This window comes from Onychomys torridus, chromosome 9 (genome assembly GCF_903995425.1).
Source record: "Onychomys torridus chromosome 9, mOncTor1.1, whole genome shotgun sequence".
NCBI classification, from domain to species: Eukaryota; Metazoa; Chordata; class Mammalia; order Rodentia; family Cricetidae; genus Onychomys; species Onychomys torridus.
This window is the reverse complement of record NC_050451.1, coordinates 55412289-55426943: the sequence shown is the minus strand read 5'-3', so window position 1 is coordinate 55426943 and position 14655 is coordinate 55412289. Positions and strand designations below refer to the sequence as shown.

Here is a 14655-nt window from a genome sequence, read left to right as displayed (position 1 = left end):
ATTCACGTGAGCAAGAGAACAATAAAATATGTGGGAATAAATGTAACCAAGGAAGTGAAAGGCGAGTACATTGCAGTGTACTGAAAAGTATAAACTATTCATAAAGGAATTAAGGAAGGGAAAGACAAATGGAAAGAATCCCATGTTCATTTTTAGAATTAATATGTTTTTAAATAGTCACTGGCTGGGGAGATGACTTAGTGGTTCAAGTGCTTGACCCTCAGAAGTGTGAGGACTGGAGTTCAGATCCCCAGAAACCCAGATAAATGCTGGGTGAGTGTGGTGGCCATCCTGTAATTCCAGCCTCAGAAGGTAAAAATAGGATCTCCAGGGCAAGCTGGCTATCAGGACACATCAGTGAGCTCTGGGTTTGATTGAGAGACCCTGCCTCAATAAATAAAGTAGGAGAGCAAGAGAAGATGAGTCCAGCACCCTTGGGCTGTCACAAGCTCGTGCACACACGTGGACTCACACAAATGTAAAAGCATGTACACATGCATGAAAACTGGAAAAAGAAAAACAAACTGTCCCCATCACCTACATGAGTGACAGGCTTGATGTGTTTCCTTCAGAGCCTGTTGGCACTTTTTACAGAAATAGAAATCAGTCTTAACTAATTGCAGATCCACCAAGGAACATGACTAATCTGATCATTTTTGAGCAAGAACATATCTGGAAGCATCAAAGTTTCTGACTTGAAAATATATGGAAAGCTATGGTGATAAATACAGGATAGTAATGGCATAAAGACAGGCACAGACCAATGCAACCAGATAGGATGCCCAGAAGTCAAGTGACATCTCATGGAGATGAAGACCAGTGGTGGAGCCCTTGCCTGGCAGCATGAGGGGCTGTGTTCAGTCCCAGCATTGTGAACAAACAAACAGATCTCCCAAACCGACCACCAACACCAGCAACAACCTTTACTTTAAAAAAGACAATAGCTGGGAGGTGGTGGTGCACACCTTTAGTCTTAGCACTTGTGAGGAGGAGGCAGGTGGATCTCTGAGTTCCAGGACAGCCAGGGCTATACAGAGAAACCCTGTCTCAAAAACAAAACAAGCAACAACAAACTAAAACAAAGAGAAGAAAAGAAAAGAAAAGAAAAGAAAAGAAAAGAAAAGAAAGAAAGAAACAAAAAGCCCCTCCCATCCCAGGTGATCAGCCAATCCCTGATGAAGGTGCTAAGAACTCACATTGAAGGGAAGCCATATGCCAATGTGATGCAAAATAGCAGCATCTCATGTATTCTAAGGCAAGAATGAAAAGCAGAACAACCATGTTGGGAGACAGCTGAGCAATTTCTTACAAAAGGGAATATGCTCTTGCTAGGTGATCAAGTGACCCTACACTTTGATGTGATGAAGCATGTGTCCAGACAAAACTCTGTATGGAAATGTTTACAGCAGGGTGATCATAATTTGCAAAACCTTGGAGGCCACCAAGTTGTCTTTCTTTTTTAAAGATCTATTGTTTTTAAGCTTTCTTAATGTGTATGTGTTTGCTTGTACAAGTTTATTCGTATGCAGTACGCCATGTGTATGCAGTGTCTGAGTACAGAAGAGGCCATCAGATCCCCTGGAGTGAGCCACCATGTGGATGCTGGGAACTGAACCTGGGTTCTCTGCAAGAGTAGTTTAGTGCTCTTAATTGCTGAGTTCTCTCCAACCCCCAAGATGGATATTTTTCAATTAGTGAAGCAAAACAAACAAACAAACAAACAAACAAAAACCAGTTTATTCACCTGATAGAATAGTAAGTGTTAAAAATAAATAAGCTACCAATCTATGAAAAGACATATCAATAACCATGTATTGATAAATGTAAGAAGCTAATTTTGAAAGGCTACATGATATATGACTCCAACAATATGATGTTCTTGAGGAAACAAAACATCGGAGTCAGCAAGAAGACTGGTGTTTGCCAAGTGTGTGTGTGTGTGTGTGTGTGTGTGTGTGTGTGTGTGTGTGTGTGTGTGTCTGTGTGCGATAATCTGTAGAGTGCAGAGGACTTTTTAGAGCAACAAAACAATTCTGTATGTTACTGTAATGGTAGATACATGTCATTGGCTTTCATAGCCCATAGACTGTACATTCAAGAGAAAACTTGTTGGGCATGGTAGTGCATGCCTGTAATGCCTCCCAGCACTTGAGAGGTGGAAGGCAGAAGGATCAAGAGTTCAAATACATCCTCAGCTACATAATGAATTGGAGCTCAAGCTTTGCTATACAACATCCTGTCTAAATAATTTAAAAAAAAAAAAAAGCAAACCACAGCAACACAGAGTGAACTCTAATGTGATCTATGTTTTTTAATTAATAATGTGTCAAAGTTGGATATACCTGTAATCCTAGAACTTGGAGAGTGGAGGTAGGAAGATCACCATGAGTTTGAGGTCAGCTTGAGTTACAGAACAAAGCCCAGCACTCGGGAGGCAGAGGCAGGCAGAGCTCTGTGAGTTTGAGGCCATCCTGGTCTACAGAGTGAGTTCCAGGACAGCCAGGACTGTTCCACAGAGAAACCCTGTCTTGAAAAAAAATATGAAAGAGTTACAGAGTAAATTCTTGGTCACCTGGCTCTAGAATGAGACCTTTCCTCTCATATATATTATGCTCACTTGTGGCAATAAATTTATTTCAGGATGTAAGATGCTAATGTGTTTGTTTTTTTTTTGAGCCGAGGATCGAACCCAGGGCCTTGCTCTTGCTAGGCAAGTGCTCTACTACTGAGCTAAATCCCCAACCCGCTAATGTGTTAATAATAAAGAGAAACTGTATGTTTGTTGTGGAGGACATATGGAACTCTTTTTACTTTCTGCCCATTTTTTCCCTGTGAACTTAAATACTCTAAAATCAAGTTTATTGATTATTTTGAATGGGGTCATATTATATAAAATAATATACTATAACTTACTTTTATTCATTTAGTAATATGTTGTGGACACTAAACAGATAATAGTTGTTGAAAGAAAACAGGTAGAGACAACAGTTAAATGTCACAGCCAGGTCCCCTAGGATAAAGTCTACAAAGGGGTCCTGAGGTTGACCAGTTGCCAACTCTGTGTTCGATCTCTTTCAACAGCAGGGGAAGAAGCCTGTAGACGTGGCTTGAGAAGCTAATGGGAAAGGAAGCTGAGGAAGTGAAGACCATGAGAACAGACCACAGTTTGCCAGAGTGAGCTGTAGAAGAAGGATAATGGCAGGGCAGTAGCTGATGAGGACACAGAGCCCTGGGGTGAAAAGGCTGGAGCATTTCCCCAAGCTCAAGGAAGTAAAGAGTAGAGACATTGATAGCAGTCAGTCTAGAAAGAACATTGCTGCTGTAACAAACAGACCTCAGGTTGTATGACTTGAGCACAGGAGTGAGTGATCTGAAAGAGCCTCAGGTGTGTATTTACATGAAAATCAATGTAATATTGTTGAAATAAACCTAAAAAAAAATCCTTCAGTCACCCTAGCTATATGACAGGGCACCACAGCCTCATGGGGCAAGAGGTATCTTGGCTGGACACGGCAAGTACAGCATGTCTCCCTCACTGGAAGATGTTCATTAGTGGAAACATCGCTGCCTGAATAGAAGGGGTGTGAGAGACAGCCTGTATCATGCTAGGAGAGGTTTTCTCTCAGACATGGACACATTGCCACATTCTGTCAGTGTTGTGTTACGAAATGTTGCTGTGGTGAGAGTCTGGTAAGACTGGAGGTCAGAGCAGATGACTCTTGGCAGAGGCTCTATTCTCTTGCATGTGAGTATGGACCAGTCTTTCTGGGCTGTAATTCTGGTGAGTAGTCAAGATTTACCTGTGTTGGGCCAGGGGGGATTTCTCCATCCTACCCTGACTTGTCCATTTTGCTCTGACTGTGCAAACAGATACACTGTGCATCTAGATCTCCACATGCCTTTGAGGTAAACCTTATTCTTCCAGTGGGATGAACCATTAAGCATTTTCATTTAATTTTTGGTGTCTTTCTTTGCTGGTTCTCATGACAGGAAGTCCAGGGATGCTCATAGAAGCTACAGTCTCTCTCTCTCTCTCTCTCTCTCTCTCTCTCTCTCTCTCTCTCTCTCTGTCTCTGTCTCTGTCTCTCTCTCTGTGTGTGTGTGTGTGTGTGTGTGTGTGTGTGTGTGTGTGTGTGTGTATGGAGGGGGGTAAGGCAAGAAAGGGATGGATTTGGGGGATAGGTAAGAGGAAGTGCTTTAGGAATGGGGGTCAGGGATAGAAATGGGTGAAGACAGATGGTAGATCACCCATGCCTTCCTCTTGCACAAGGCAGGGCCTGGGTTCTAAATCAAGTTCTTTATTATGGAGAGAACATACCTGCTGAACTATGGGGCTCTTGGATTTGAATATTTCTCTCACTCCAGTGGGAAGCTGTGTACCTTACTCTATCTGTAAGATAGGATACAAAGATACACTTGGTAGGGCTTGGGGGGAAAGATGTGTATTGTTTTTAAAAATGTATTTAATTTGAACTTTGGCAGTGTTGGGGATCAAAGCCAGAGAAAAACTCAACCACTGAGGCATACCTGCGCCTGGAGTAGGTGTTTAAGCTCTAGTCTCATGACTGAATCAGTCTGTGCTCTGTTTCCTACCTTTCTAGCTACAGAGTAACATTGTAGCAGATTGGATTGTTAGTGGACACCAGACAAGTTGAAAGCTAGCGGGACTATTATACTATTTTGTAGAAAGAACAGGCCACATTGTGTTTTGGGAAGTAGAGGGAGCTCTGAGTAGGGGTAAAGCCTTCCTTTGAGCTCATGGTAGCTCATATATTTTTTCTTTTGTCTTTTTTTTCTTCTTCTTCCTCCTCCTCCTCCTCCTTTTTTTTTTTTTGTTTTTTGTTTTTTGTTTCCTCCTTTAGAAATAGAAGGTCTGGGTCCACGGCTCAGTTCCCAGAGGAGAATAATCTTCCTGAACCCGGCTTTGGGAGACTCTGGTCCTGAGGGTGGAGCCAGGGTCAGATGATTCTGATGGGCAGACAGGCTGAGGACACTAGGACCAGTAACCCAAAGGCTCCCTCCCAGTGTGCAGCCCACTACTCCAGGACAAAGGAGCGAGCTATATGCATACTCCTCATTGGCCACCAGAGGGAAGACCTGAGACAGGAAGGCCAGAGCTAGGTGCCTTGTGTCTCTAGCAGGGACAGAGACCCCAAGGACATCTGTATTCACACATATTGGGGTGCAAGGTGTGTAATGTGGGGTCCTTTGGGTGGTATCTGTGCTAACTGGAGACTTGAAGAGAAAGCTTGATTCTGTTCATTCCTGTGGAGGGCACGCTTCCATCTGCGCCCTAAGACTCCTCTCAGCCTCTTGTAGCCAGGGGATCTTCAGGACCTTTTCAGAGCCCAAAAGGGGCTGTTCGTACCTGCCCAGTTCTGGTAAAAGCAGCGTATGGCTGCCCTAATGGTCCTCATTGATCACTACCCAAAAGATGTACTCACTGAAGGTAGTAGTGGGCTGGCCTCACGTGTGGCTGCTTAGCTGTTCTTTGCCAATCTGTCCTTTGGGGTTCCATAAAGCAGTCATCATTGCTCGTGTCCATCACAGAAGAGCACTTTAGCCAAAGCTCTTTGATTTAGGCAATGCTCCTACCACTGTGTCATCCTAACCTCTGCAGAGCACATTGGAGGTTGCAGCCCTGGGCAGCTGGCTGCCGTGGCATAGGGGTTTGTGGCTTTTTCTTCCTGGCCACATCTGGGTTCCGCTTTTCCTGTCAGCATTTTGTTTCCAAGTGTCTCTTTTCTGTGACATTCTCAGCACTGTGCTTCCACAGTGCCCCTCGGGTGCTGCAGAAGCAGAAATGGTTACTCCAGCTTCCCACACAGATGAAACTGAGAGCCTTGGTAGGTTGGGCCTGGACAGAATTCATACTGGGTAGACTCCGAGGAACTGAGAGCAGCCAGTCACCCCAGAGCGTCAGAATGACAGTCCTCAGCTCACCACTCCATTTTCTGGTAGAAAGATCTTATAAACCTCTGGTGGGTGTTATCTCTACTCCATCCATATGCGTAGCCATCTTTCCAAAGCCTGGAGTCCTCCTGCTGCATTCTTTATAAGGGTGAGCAATCACTAAGACTTTGTAACCGGTTCTTAGCTCTGTGAGTTCAAACACAATTACCCTCTCCCAGGCTCGGTGCTGGGGTGTGCCATATGGTATAGGTGGCATGACAGGACAAATATCATACAAGCACAAGACGGAATGATGGAGTGGAGGAAGGAGCCGCTTCAGAGGACTAGGGTGTGGCTTCATAATGGGAGTGCTTGCCTAGCAAGCATAAGGCCCCGGGTTAGAACCCTTCTTCCCCAATTATCTCCAAAATACAACTTTAGAAATCAGTTATGGTGACGTTTTCCTAGGGACACCTTGTATGATTCTGAGGTTTCTTTTAAGATTAATGACGCTCTCTGACATCAGGCTTAGTCGAACTTGGCAGTTTTGTTAGAGGAAACATAGCATAAAAACATAGGCAGCTTTCCCCTCTCCCCCAAGAATGAGCTTTCCAAGCAGAATCCTGGTGTGGTTCCAGGGGAAGAGGGACCGTGTGGACAGAAAAGCAAGACCCAGCACAGTAACAGTGTCCAAAGAAAGACTGAGTTTGGGGTGGGTTTTTTAATTTTTTTTTTTTTTTGCATGGTGGTAATGTGAAGAGCCTTTTTGGTTTTACCTTAACAATTAAAGTGACAAAGCCTATTTATGTATGTACCAATCATTAATGCCCGCTCTGGGTCTGACAGCTTGCTGGACTGACTGCATCTTATATGGTATGAAAAAATAAACAAGAACCAGACGTGAAAGAAAAGAAAGCACAAAGTTTGCTTTCTCACCTCTTTTGTTTTAAGATACAGTCTTGATAAGTTGGCCAGGCTGGCACTGAACTTGTGTTCCTCCTGCCTTAGCTTCCTGAGGAGCTGCAGTTCCAAGTTGGTGCTACTGAGCCCAGCTAAACGCAACTGAGCTCTGGGCATGCCAGGCAAGCATGCTACTACTGGGTTGTAGCTCTCTCTCTCTCTCTCTCTCTCTCTCTCTCCCTCTCTCTCTCTCTCTTTCTGCAAGGAGAGGTTTGCTCTGAAGCTCCTTGTATCTGCTAAGCCTTGTGACAGGGTATGAGTGGGGGGGGGTGAGGGGGGGCGCGGCGGCGGAGGGCCCGCGACTGCAGTGGAGGCTGACGTCAGTCTCTGACTGGGCACCTCCAACTCTCCTCTCAGCTCATTGCCCCACACGGCACCAGATGCCTGGGGTAATACCATTGTAAGGGCTGTCTCAGTAGACACCGCTGCTTGCCCTCTTCTGGTGCTGGGTGAGGAACGGCAGGGAGACTGGCTCTGGAAGAGACTGGGAATTCAGAATAGACAGGTTCATCCTTGTTGCTGGGCATTTAATTTTTAAATACCCAGAAGTCAGGCTGGAGACTGATAATGATTTCCTAGGAATTTTCCATTGAGTGTCTTTAAAGAGAGCTAACAAATACAGTTCGGATTAACCCTTCTGTCAGTGTGAAGGCTTCTTCCCCAACCCCTTTTTATCTTCCTGTATTGGAGTGAGCAGTAAGTTTGCTAAGATATGCAAACTACAATTATTTTCCTTCATTAATTAAAGGTGTGTTTTCTTCAGGGCCTTCTCTATATGCCAGATATTCTCTTAAGCTCCAGTCAGAACAGATAAAATCAATTTTAACCTTATGTCTCTGGGCATTTATAGGGAGAAATGTCAATTATCATGGGTTAAGAACCTTGTGTTTATGGCTGTGAGGAGATTGGCACTAATAAGATGGATGGATGCAACAAAACAAAATATTCCATAGCAAATTGGGAAATAACAAGATGTCTTTAAACCCATTAAGATCAAGAGCAGGAAAGTGCAGCAAAAACAAACAATGTAACTAGAGGCTATTTTGTTTAAATTAATTTGAATCTCATTAGCCTTGCCTGACAAGTAGTTATTTTTTTTCCTGTGATTTAATAGGACCCTCCTTCCCCTGCAGATTTCTAGCTGAACCTTATTGTTGGCTTTCCCAAGGGGAAGCATATTTTTGCTCTATCTATCTATCTATCTATCTATCTATCTTCTATCTATCTATCTATTTTCCAGTCTATATTGCCCAGGTGGGTCTGGCTTTCCTAAAAAGGAAAGCATATGTTTTCTTTCTTTCTTTCTTCCTTCCTTCCTTCCTTGAGCTCTCTTCTTCTTCTTCTTCTTCTTCTTCTTCTTCTTCTTCTTCTTCTTCTTCTTCTTCTTTTCTCTCTCTCTCTCTCTCTCTCTCTCTCTCTCTCTCTCTCTCCTCCCTCCCGCCCTCTCTTTCTTTCCTTCCTTATTTTTCAGTCCATAATATTGCCCAGGTGGATCTTGATCCTCTTGTCTCAGCATCCTGAGTGCTGGGATTATAGGATCCACCTGCTGAGCTTTCTGAGCCTGAAGTCTGTAGCCATTACCAGCTGACACCAGTACTTAGGATCTCAAGCTCGCCCTGCTAGTGCACGTCATACAGTTGGAACAGGAAGCAGGGACTGGCTTCTGTTTTCTTCTCAAGATGTACAGCTTAAATCTAACTTGAACTTGAATGAACTGGCCAGAAGCCTCATAGTCCCTCGGGGACTGGAGATTTTAATGCAGGAATTGAAAGGGTGGATTTTACACCTCCTTTGAGTCTGGAAAGACAGAAGACCCCTACAGTGGCCAGGTGCAGAAAAACAAAACAAAACAAACCAAAACGGGGAAACAGAGCCCCCAGGATAATTCTGTCTTTATCTGGCTAATCGTTGCTGAGCAGGTGTGAGCCAATTAAACAGATACCCCCCCTCCCCGAAAGGCTGCCCAGTGACCTAGATTAAGCACTAATCACAGGCATTCTTTGATCTCAAGGTGAGAAGGTCAAAGCTGTGCCTTGGCAGAAGTTCTGTCATCTGCCCGGGGACCCTTCCCTGGGGGCCACTGCACCAGCTCTTCCCCTGGTATTGTTACAACCTCACAGCCTGGTTTGACAGTCAAAGGCGCACAGGCCTATTATTGCACCACTAGCACCATGAAGAGAGGCCAGGAATGCTCTTAGTGACTAGAGGTTGAGTTTCTCCATTACTCAGTTTCTCCTTTCTGTGGGATGTAACCTCTCCGATCTCTTGTTCTTGCTCCTTATAACCTATCACGTTGCTTCTGGCTGTGGGGGCCTAAGGACTGACTCCCTGCAGCTAGATTCGCAGCAGCTTTTCCTCCCCAGATCTGAAGGCGCCGCAACCACACAAAAGGAGTCAGTCTTGGTGTGCCAGCTCAAAGGGCGACCAGGGCGCAAGACTGGGCCCTTTTTGCCTGATAGGCGTCGGCCTCCATCTCTTGTTCTTGGTAGCCTGCAGTCACAAAAAACCGTTCTGGGGCGGGGCGTCCGGTGCCCAGCAGCCCACGACCTTCCCGGATGCTGTTCGCGTTCTTCCAGCCGTCAGTCCCCTGTCGCAGCAGCCGCTGCAGGGCGGAGGCCGCTCTGGCGAGCAGGGCGGGGGAGGCCGCGGTGCAGTCGCGCGCTCGCCGCCAGCGAGGCCATTGGCTCAGCGCAGTCACCCCACGCGGGGCTGCAGCGGCGGCCTCCGCGGATTGGCGCGCGGGCGGGCGTGTGCGTGCCGCCCGGGCCGTACTGAAGCCCCTCCGTCGTGGGTTTGCGCCCCCTCCTCACCCTCTCGGGACGACCACCCCTCCATTGTGCCCTGAATTGCAGATGCAGCATCTGGGGTCGCTGCCAGCCGCAGTGCCCGACCGCCCGCCCAGGATCAGAGAAAGGGCGCGAAAGGCGCGCTCCCTTCTCGGGCGCACGCACCGCGCCCTGCGCGCACTGCAGCAGTCGCAGCCCGGGCGCTGCGCCTTGCCCCGCCCCTCTCATTTGCATATCCCACGACCCTGGCCAATCAGTGAGCGTCTCTCGCGAAGCGGATGGCTTTAGCCTGGGAGGAAAGGGAGTGGCTGGCGGCGCATGCGCGGTGGCGGCCGACGGGAACCAAGGCTTTTATTGCTGTAGTTTATTTCCACCCCCTTCCCTCCTGTTCTCTCTCCCTCTCTTTCTTTTTTTCCGCCCTAGCTGGATCTGTGTTGGAGGAGAGGAGACGAGACAGAGGATTGCATTTGTCTAATAGTTTTGAAATCTCCTAACAGCAAGGCCAGCTAAGGGATTGTACCTTTTTCCTACAAAAAAATACATATATTTTAAACCAAATCTTTTTCCCGGCTATCTTTGCTTTAAAGCTGTCCTCTTGAAATTACCCCCCCCACCCCCAGGAGAGATGTCTTATCAGGGGAAGAAAAATATTCCACGCATCACGGTAAGTTTGGCACTCCAGAAAGGCGAACAACCTTTTGTGACATAGAATAGCTAAAGAATGTATTTTAAAGGTGGAGGAGAGGAGACTCAACTTTTCCTTCTTGTTGCCAACGGAGGCGATGGTGGCGATGGTGGTGAAGGTGGGGGTGGGAGTGGGGGTTGGGAGAGGTAATAACAGTTAGAAGGCACGCAATTTGCAAGGCATTGAAATAGGCGCAGGAGTGTATGGAGGTAGCGCGCCAGATCCTCTGTATCCTTCATTGTCAGCACGAGATGCTGCAGCGCTGCCCGCGGGGTGCAAGCAAATGGATGCCAGATTGAATATGCATGGTCGACGCTCGGATATTGTTCTCCGGCTGCGTGCCGCGAGGCTGGGCTCCGGGAGTCCGGTGGTGGGGAGCTTGGAAAACAGACCCTCCCGTGTCTCCCGCCCCCTCCAGAAAGAGCTTTCTGGAGCCTTCTTCCTGCAAGAAGGAGCGAGTTCCAGCCCGGAGGCGTTCATGACAGCGAAGAGATGCTGGAAAGGGCAGGGTGTACCGGGGTGATGCAGAGGGAAGGGAGGATCGGGACTCAATGATGAGCAGAGAAGGGCGGGAGCTTTTTGTGGATGAAGAGGACCTGGGGAGCCCTCTGGTTTGGGGCTGGGGTCTTGGCAGGGCTCCCGGCTCGCTTTCTCCGTCTTTCCTGCCCCTTCCGCCACCAGGGAGGCGGTTGTGGTGGCGCATACAAAGCGGACTGGGCGGGTGGGCGCTGGGGACAGCAGCTAGCAGGCTCGCGGAGGTAATGGCGCTGGCTGCGACTCGCGCAGATGGCCGGGCCTGCCCTAGACAATGATCACCGGGGCCGAGGTGCTGGCCTCGTTCAAGGCCTGCATCCCTGCCAAGCATCTCTGCGAAGAATTCGCGATGCAAAGGGGATGCAGAGGGTTTGCCCCCGCGCTCCCCCCCCCCCCCCCGCCCTTGAGTCTTTTACTGAAAAAAAAAAAAAAAATCACTAGTCCAGTTTTCTGCATCCTCGAAGGAAATCCCGGCAGGGAGAATCGCCAAGGAAATTGATTGTTATATAATGCTGTGTGTTTGCACTGGCCAGCGTGTGGCCGGCTAGGTAGGACCCAGGGACAAGAAGATTTGAAGGCATCTTCCAAATAGTGAAGATGGGTTTTAATGCGGGATTTGATTTGATGGTGAGCTTTTTCCCTGCCTGTCTCTGGGGCCCTGGGACCCGGGCCTTCTTTCCTTGGTGCACAAGGACACACCCATTTGCAGGAGTGGTATAAGAACAGTTGCCCAGAGGAGGGGGCGTGTGCCGGGGGTTTCTAGCTTGGCCTGGGTGGTTCTCAGATGAGAGTGGGTACTAGCCTTTTTTCAAGGCACCCCACACCCCATCCTCGGTACCAGATCCCAAAGTACTGACACACAGGATACAACATAAAATGTTCACTGTTCTGAAGGACCGCATCTGGGGAACTGGGCAGTGGGGGTGGGGAGATTTCCTGCAAACCTCTTGTGATTTGCTGTCTTCTTGCACGAATAAGACAATTTCATTTTGACAGTATGAGGAGGGGGAAAATAGGCAACCCACTAGACCACTTTTTAAAAGAGCGCCCCCTCTATCCTTTAAAAAAAATCTAGTCTTATGCCCTAGGACCTATTGGTTCTCTCCCTCTGTCTCTGTGGCCTGCCTCTTATGTAAGACTCTGACTGCTTGGGATGAAGAGCAGGACTAGTGAAGATTTTTTGTTTACCCTCTCCATGTTGACCATTCTCAAGGTTTGCTGTGCTTACGTCTGGGCAGAAGATCCTACAGTGCAAAACTGAACTGATCTTGTTTTTCAATGTAACAGAAACAATAAATATTTTCTAAGCCCAAGAGTGTTTGCATTGATGTGCAACAGTATTTTGTTTTCTTTGTTCTATAGCACCATGTGTATATTTAAGGAAATTATTCCTTTTCTTGGTAGTTGCAAAAGGCAAGTAGTACTTGCTGAGATTTTATTTTGGCCTAGACTTCTGGGTTGACTGTTACCAAGATGAATGCTGTTCTTTGAAAGGTGTAGCATAATCAAAGGGGATGGCTCTGCTTGGAAGGCTTATATCTACTCTGCAATAAATAATAAACCTGTGCATCCACCCAGACCAGGAGGATGAATGGCGTCACAGACATCCCGTCCACAGTCTTTTGGATAGCTGTGAGTCAGAACACAGCATTTCTTTTACACACTCTTGGCTCTTTCAGTTGGACTAATCTTTATTATTATTATTATTATTATTATTATTATTATTATTATTTACACTAAAGTGGGTCAACCATCTGTTGTGGTATTAGACTTAAAAATAACCCCCATGTCTCTGATTTATCATAAAGTTCTGTTTCTTACCTGCTAAATGGGTGTTATACCCCTCCCTCGGCCATGTGCTTGTTGTGATTTACCCCAAAGATATAAATGCACACAGAATGGACACACTAAGCTTCTGACATCTTGTTATGGCTGAAGTCTCTGTGTTTGTGTAGCATATGCTATGACAACAGACTTTTGGTCAGTTTTCCCGGACAAAACCTTTGCCAAGACGTGATTTTCCTACATGTGGGTGGAACTTTTTTTTTTTTTTTTTTAAAGGATGAGGTTTAGCCAAAAATCATTTCAAAAGCATTGTCTTCTTTAGCTGGAATGTCCTATAATGGCCTTTTTTGATTTCAGGTCTAAGGTGTTCTTGAAAAGATGGTTTGTTTGTCTAGGGTTAGCTTTGCCAGTGTGTTCTGACTCCTCATAAAGTCAGTGGGCTTAAGCCTGCAGGGATCCCTCCTTCTCTCCCCTGAGAGGAATGTCTGTAGTCTGGGAGGCAGTAAGTCCTGCCCTTCACTACCTCCCCTTACAGAAGTTCCTGTAGGAACCATCATTGAGAATCCTCCAGACAACGGATTAAGGCACCTTGGTTAAGGTACCTCCCCAAATTCCCTGGCTTTGAGCATCACTATCGCAAGATGAAAATGTGCTCCTAGCCCCCCCTCTCCCCTGGGGATTGATGCTTCTCTTCTCCTAGGTCAGTTATGTGTTATGACCTTGTCCCCTCTTTGTTATAGAGTGATCGCCTTCTGATCAAAGGTGGCAAGATTGTGAATGATGACCAGTCCTTTTATGCGGACATATATATGGAAGATGGATTGATCAAGTAAGTACGATTCATTGCTATGTAGAGGTATATATGTGTACACACACACACACACACACACACACACACATCCCGTGTTCCTAAGCTTTAGTTCCTTTCATGTAAATCGTCTCAGGCTTTAATGACTAAGAGTTGGTAAGCTTGGGCTGGGAATGTTGTAACATTGGTAGAATGTGCATCTGGCATTAGTCAGGCACTGCCAAAAACCAAAAGTGACCAGCTTAGCATATTCTAAGCTCATTTTTATTGGTGGTAATTAATGAGTTTGGGCATTCAGATTCAGGGAACTGGAAGTCACAGCACACACGAACACCCATGTATTATGTAATTGACTATTTTTAACAGAGGTGACACAACACCCTTTTGTCACCAGCTCACATACTTGGTTTGTGATAGGCTGCGTGTACTTCAGTTTTCCTGGACTCTCCTTGTTTGGGGTAGACTACTCAGTCATAGGATGTAAATGTGGAATGCAGCCTGGCCTATTAAGATGTGTATCTGCTTGCTTAATCAGGAAGGGCCACAGGACATTGAGTTAATTACCAGGAACTCAGATAAATGACTGCCTAGTGCTGGAGGGATTTTAGGTTTCATTCCTTTTTAAATTTTTTTTTCAGCCGGGCAGTGGTGGCACATGCCTTTAACCCCAGCACTCGGGAGGCAGAGTCAGGCGGATCTCTGTGAGTTCGAGGCCAGCCTGGTCTACACAGAGAGATCCAGGACAGGCTCCAAAGCTACACAGAGAAACCTTGTCTCAAAAAAGCAAAAAAAATTTTTTTTTTCCTTTTTTCTTTTAGATTTATTTTATGTATGTGAGTATTTTGCCTCCATGTATGTATATATACCACATCTGTACCCTTGAAAAAAGGGCATTGGATCCCCTGAAACTGGAACTATGGATGGTTGTGAGCCATCTTGTGGATGCTGGGAATTGAACCTGCATCCTCTGGAAGAGCAGCCAGTGCTCTTAACCCCTGAGCCATCTCGCCAACCCTAAGTTTCATTCTTGAACTGGTTCCTAGAATAAATAAGGCCGCTCCATGCTGCTTGTGTATTATGTTCTAGGTTTGGGTATTCTAGGACTCTGGAGGGTTAATTGAGTGGAGTGTAGCAATATCTTTATGCCTTTCCTCTGGGGATGGCCCATGGGCTCTGGAGAGAGAGAGCACATCTGTTGAAAGGCA

At 46.4% G+C, this 14655-nt stretch overlaps 1 protein-coding gene across 2 annotated transcripts in view; it reads left to right on the top strand.

Moving 5' to 3' along the window:
- Positions 1-14655, top strand: part of Dpysl2 (dihydropyrimidinase like 2) — a 97490-nt gene that overhangs the window by 27331 nt on the left and 55504 nt on the right. The window contains exons 1-2 of one of the 2 annotated variants that reach the window (XM_036198879.1): positions 9955-10302; positions 13383-13471. In XM_036198879.1, coding sequence (XP_036054772.1) covers positions 10264-10302; positions 13383-13471 — 128 coding nt within the window. In that variant the 5' untranslated portion in view covers positions 9955-10263. Of the gene's footprint in view, positions 1-9954; positions 10303-13382; positions 13472-14655 lie in introns of those variants that run through there. The other variant, XM_036198878.1, reaches the window with a different exon arrangement.